This window comes from Primulina tabacum, chromosome 1 (assembly GCF_025594145.1).
Source record: "Primulina tabacum isolate GXHZ01 chromosome 1, ASM2559414v2, whole genome shotgun sequence".
Classification (NCBI taxonomy): Eukaryota; Viridiplantae; Streptophyta; class Magnoliopsida; order Lamiales; family Gesneriaceae; genus Primulina; species Primulina tabacum.
In genome coordinates, this window is record NC_134550.1 from 36,523,134 (window position 1) to 36,529,179 (window position 6,046).

Genomic DNA, 6,046 nt, shown 5'->3' on the forward strand with positions numbered 1-6,046 from the left:
TTCGGTAGCTCATCACATAAGAACTCCAAAGTTTAGCGTGCTTGACTTGGGGCAATTTTGGGATGGGTGACCTCCTATGAAGTTTCCTAGGGTGCGTGTGAGTGAGGACATGGCCCGGGGCCGAAGAGGGCGGGGGGTGATCGCTAGTGCCATCAGTTGCACGGACAATGAGCGGCTCCTGGCAGTCTTCTAGGTGAAGGGAACATGAATGAACCGATCCCACATGGGAATGAGAGGGATTTCGAGACTGTTCAATGTAATGGACTGTACAGTTGAAGAAGGCTTAAAAAGATTTGATTGGTAGTACTCATATCACGAAGGTGCATCTTCTTTTCGGTAGCTCATCACATAAGAACTCCAAAATTAAGCGTGCTTGACTTGGGGCAATATTGGGATGGGTGACTTCCTGGGAAGTTTCTCAGGGTTCGTGCGAGTGAGGACATAAGCACGCTGGAAAGACTCGTCTTGGTACAGTGAGGACAGTCATCGAATCTGGGACTTTATAGTTGGTATCAGAGCCGACCTCTCTTAGTACGGTGTGGTTCGGGGACGAACCAAGCGGAAGCTGGTGGGCATGTGAGGCCCGGGCCGAAGAGGGCGGGGGGTGATCGCCGGTGCCATCAGTTACACGGACAATGAGCGGCTCCTGTTAGGCTTCTAGGTGAAGGGAACATGAATGAACTGATCCCACACGGGAATGAGAGAGGATTCCGAGACTGTTCAATGTAATGGACAGTACAGTTGAAGAAGGCTTAAAAAGATTTGATTGGTAGTACTCATATCACGAAGGTGCATCTTCTTTTCGGTAGCTCATCACATAAGAACTCCAAAGTTAAGCGTGCTTGACTTGGGGCAATATTGGGATGGGTGACCTCCTGAGAAGTTTCCCAGGGTGCGTGTGAGTGAGGACATAAGCACGGTGAAAAGACTCGTCTTGGTACAGTGAGGACAATCATCGAATCTGAGACTTTATACTATCATGCTACTCTCTGGTTTGCTCTTTGTAGATGTTGGCATTCTCATATACGTAATTGCACAATTCCTCCATTTCGTTTAGCTGCAATTTTTTGACAACGTCATAAGATTTCAAGTCAAATTTCAATTTCTTAACTGCCCATAATGCTCGGTGCTCCAATTCTAGCGGCAAGTGGCATGTTTTCCCAAAGACTAGCCTATAGGGAGACATCCCAACAGGTGTTTTGAATGCAGTTCGAATATGCCCACAGTGCATCATCCAACTTGAGTGCCCAATCCTTCCATTTAATGTTTACAGTCTTCTCCAGTATTTGTTTAATTTACCAGTTGGATATTTTTCAGCTTGTCCATTCGACTGGGGATGATATGATAGCGCCACTTTGTGTTTCACACTGTATTTAGCCAAAAGTGAGTTGAAATTTTATTTCAAAAATGCGTACCTTTGTCACTTATAATGGCCCTCGGTGTTCCGAACCTAGGTGAAGATGTTCTTATGCACGAATTTAGCTAAACACGAGCGTCATAGTACTGATGGTGATTGCTTCCACCCATTTCGAAACATAGTCCACAGCTTATAAAATATAATAATGACTAAAATAAGGGGGAAAATGTCCCATGAAATTTATGCACCAGACGTCAAAAAGTCTCACTTACACAATATTCGTCAGTGATAATTCGTGACGCCTAGAGATTTTTCCTAACCTCTGGCATCTATCATATGATTTCACTAGGGTATAGTTATCTTTAAGAAAATTAGGCCAATAAAAACTAGATTGAAATACCTTAGCCGCTGTTCTTGATGCTCTAATATGTACACCATATGATGAAGAATGATATTGCTCCAAAATTTCCCGTGCTTCGACACCATCCACGCATCTTCTAATAACTTGGTCAGCACATCTCTTATACACAAATGGATCATCCCACAAGAAAAACTTGATATCATGGAAGAAATTCTTTTTATGATGATGGCTTAAATCTAGAGGAAGGGTACCACAAGACAAAAAATTTGCAATATCTGCAAACCAAGGAAGCACAGATTTTACCTCGAAAAGATGTTCATCTGGAAATGCTTCTCTTATGGCTCTTTCTTCTTTCTTCTCCTCTAGCTCAAGTCTCAACAAGTGGTCTGCCACTTGATTCTCACTTCCTTTCTTATCTTTGACCTCGAAGTAAAATTATTGTAGGAGCAAAATCCACCTTATCAAGCGTGGTTTTGCATCCTTCTTGGCGAATAGGTAGCGAATAACTGCATTGTCAGTAAAATCAACTACCTTTGTGCTAATCCAATAGGGTCTGAATTTGTCGAAGGCAAATACTACTGCGAGCATCTCCTTCTCAGTTGTAGTGTAATTTTGCTGTGCGGAATCCATTGTGCGGCTTGCGTAGTAGATCTCCCTAAACATCTTTTCGCTTCTTTGGCCTAAGACAGCGCCAACTGCATAATCACTCCTTTCAGTCCGACACTATCATAATCTGTGCAGTCACCAATGCCTTCTTGATCTTCTCAAATGCCTGCATACAATCATCATCAAATATAAAACCAGACTTCTTTTCAAACAAATTACATAGGGGTTTAGTGATCATAGAAAAATCTTTAATAATTCCACGATAAAACCCTGTATGTCCTAGAAAGCTCCTTATTCCCTTGATGTTCCTTGGTGAGGGAAGTTTTTTGATTGCAACCACCTTGGATCTGTCTACATCTACTCCCCTAGAAGACACATTATGTCAAATAACAATGCCCTCTTGGACCATAAAGTGGCATTTTTCTCAATTAAGAACTAAGTTCTTTTCTTGACATCTCTGCAAACAAGGGATATGTTATGTAAAAAATGATCAAATGAAGAGCCAAATACCGAAAATTCATCCATGAAGACTTCCATGATTTCCTCTACCATGTCGGTGAATATGGCCATCATGCACCTCTGAAAAGTAGCAAGCGCATTGCATAGCCCAAAAAGCATTCTCCTAAAAGCGAACGTGCCATAGGGACACGTGAAAGTAGTCTTCTCCTGATCCTCTGAAGCTATAGCAATCTGGTTATAACCTGAATAAACATCTAAAAAGCAATAATGATAATAACAGCAAGTCTATCCAGAATTTGATGAATAAAAGGCAGTAGAAAATGATCTTTACGTGTGGCATTGTTCAACTTTCTATAATCAATACATACTCGCCAGCCAGTTACAGTACGATTAGATATTAGTTCATCATTTTCATTTCTAACCACAGTTATTCCACCATTTTTACGTACAACTTGCATATGAGACACACAACTACTATCAGAAATAACATAAATCACACCAGCATTTAACAATTTCAGTACCTCATTTTTTACAACTTCTTCCATCGCTGGGTTTAATCTCCTCTGATGATCCATATAAGGAGTATATGACTCCTCCATCAAAATTTTATGCATGCATATAGTGGGGCTAATTCCCCTAATATCAGAAATTGACTATCCTAAAGCAGTTTTATATTTCCTCAATATTATCAATAATTTATCTTTTTCATCACAAGTAAGGGAAGAAGAGATGAAAACCGGATATGTAGACTTCTCACCTAAAAATGCATAGCAAAGGTGTCTTGGCAGTTCCTTCAAGTTAGGGGAAGATGGTTTTACCTCAGTTTTTTCATTTACGTTCAACTGCTCAAGTGGTGCATTTTTTTTCTTTATAAAATCTATCAAGAGCCACAGGTTGCTCTCTCACTTCCCAATCATCTTCATTAGCAGTTCCTGCAGCACCAACAAAACAACTCTCCAACAGACCCCTGCTTCCTGCACAATCAAGAGATACACATGAGAGTATAAGATCAATGCTTTTACAAGTATTTACCACATTTGAGCCCTTAATAGCATGATAGATATTAAAAAATACTGCTTCTTCACCAACTCTCAATGTTAGTTCACCCTTATGTACATCTATCAATGCCCTTCCTGTCGCCAGGAAAGGTCTCCCAAAGATTAATGGGGTATCATAATCCTATTCCATATCTAAAATCACAAAATAAGCAGGAAAAATAAATTTATACACTTTTACCGGTACATCCTCAACGATTCCACGTGGATACGTGAGATTTCTGTCTGCAAGCTGTAAGGTTATAGTGGTTGGTTTGACCTCTCCAAACTCCAATTCCCTGTAAATAGAAAATAGCATCATATTAATACTTGCTCCTAAATCACATAAAGCTCCACTACATTGAGAATCACCAATAAAGCAAGGAATAGTAAAACTCCCTGGATCTTTTAATTTTTGTGGCAACTTATTTTGCAGAATGACGCTACACTCCTCAGTCAGCTTCACAGTCTCATAATCCTGCAGCTTCCTCTTCTTAGACATCACATCCTTAATTAATTTTGCATAATTCGGCATTTGCTCCAAAGCATCAGCAAATGATATGTTGATATGTATCTTCTTAAAAATCTCTAATAATTTTTCAAATTGATCATTCAAATTCTTCTTTTTGAACCTCTGAGGGTATGAAAGGGTCGGCTTCAATATAGGAGGTTGTTCAACTTCAACTTCAGCCTTGGACTCCTCAGTTTTCTTCTCCTTTCTATCCTCAGACTCACTCTATTCAACTGTCATTTCACTTTCCACTTTCTCCTTAGGACTTGGTACCTCCAATTATTTTCCACTCCTCAAAATGACTGCCTTGCACTGCTATTTTTGGTTAACTTCCATGTTACTAGGAAATTGACCCATGTTCTGATCTTTCAATACGTTTTCCAACTGTCCAATTTGTGTCTTCAAAGATTTCATCGTGACACTCATATTTCCTATGTGAGTCTCCATGCTGTCGAGACGATAATCGGTCCTATCCATCCTTTTTTCAGACTCAGCAACAAACGTCCCCACCAAATCCTCAAACGAAGGCTTTCCTTCCCCCTTGGATGTATTGAACCCTGGTGGAGGATTCAACACATTTTTATTATTTACATATGAAAAATTCACATTCTTTCTCAAACCAGGATGACAAGTATTAGGGGGATGGTTACCTCGATATCCTCCATAGCCACCAAAATTTTTTTTGTTAATGTATTGAGATTGTTGGAACTTTTCAGGTTCGCAATCTTGATTTTGATGTTAACAAAACTTGCTATTGTGTTTCTAACATATTTACTCAAGTGTGAAGTTGCAAACACAAGAAGCAAGCTGAAACTGAATTTTGCACAAACTGAATTTCTGGCGAGCTTTGGTATTTTGATGATATCTCTCAACTAGATTACTCAAATGACAATCCGCCAACTGGACTGATTAGAAAACTCAATTTGTAACAAATCATATTTCACTTCAGTTGGGCAAAATAGGATGTTATCATGGTCTAACGGATCGCTCAATTACCGAACTGATCACACGAAAACAACAATCAGTTGAGTTTGAGCAGCTGCGGTATTTTGGTCATATCTCTCAGCTCGTTTATTGAAATGAAGCGATTCAGTATGCGTTGGAAAGATAAGATGATGATCTACAAATCATCTGCAGAAGTCAAAGTCTGAATCAAAGCTTAAGATGCTGATAAATAACGATGAAGTTAATGGTTCTGCACAAACTGAAATCAGCTAGGCTGATTTCAGCACACCAGCTGAAACTGAACCAACTGTTGACCAGCTGACCAACCAACTGAACTGAACCAGCTGCTGCCCAACTGAAACTGAACCAGACCAACTGAACCAGTTGAACTGATTGACCAGTTGACCAGAGTTGACCAGTCGAGAAAATGTCCAGCAAGACGAATTTGACCGTTGCAATTCCAGAAACAGAACAGAAACTTTCCAACGGTCATATTCTTGTGTCTAACGTGTATATCAGTGTTGGAGCCTATAAATACAACATATTGAAGATCAAACAATAGCTTTTGAAGTGGATTCAAAGCATGGGCAGTTAGCATGAAGATATCAGCTAGTTGAGAGCACAAGCCCTTGTGTGAGGATACATTTGTGATATACACTGTAAATGATAAATTCCTCACACACAATCACTCACACATATACAAGAGAATTGAACTTCAAAGATTATTTGAGTGAGTCTTGCACAAAGACAATAAACTTGTGTATGTAGTCTTT

At 39.7% G+C, this 6,046-nt stretch overlaps 1 protein-coding gene across 1 annotated transcript; it reads right to left on the reverse strand.

The window, feature by feature from the left end:
* Nucleotides 1-982: 982 nt before the first annotated feature.
* On the reverse strand, nucleotides 983-4,352 carry LOC142508672 (uncharacterized). Its single transcript, XM_075619539.1, has 7 exons — nucleotides 4,020-4,352; nucleotides 3,869-3,962; nucleotides 3,690-3,757; nucleotides 3,172-3,346; nucleotides 2,874-3,025; nucleotides 1,758-2,141; nucleotides 983-1,057 (listed from the first exon to the last, which is right to left on the reverse strand). The coding sequence occupies exons 1-7, from the start codon at nucleotides 4,350-4,352 to the stop codon at nucleotides 983-985; spliced, it is 1,281 nt and encodes a 426-aa protein (XP_075475654.1).
* Between the last annotated feature and the right edge of the window lie 1,694 nt (nucleotides 4,353-6,046).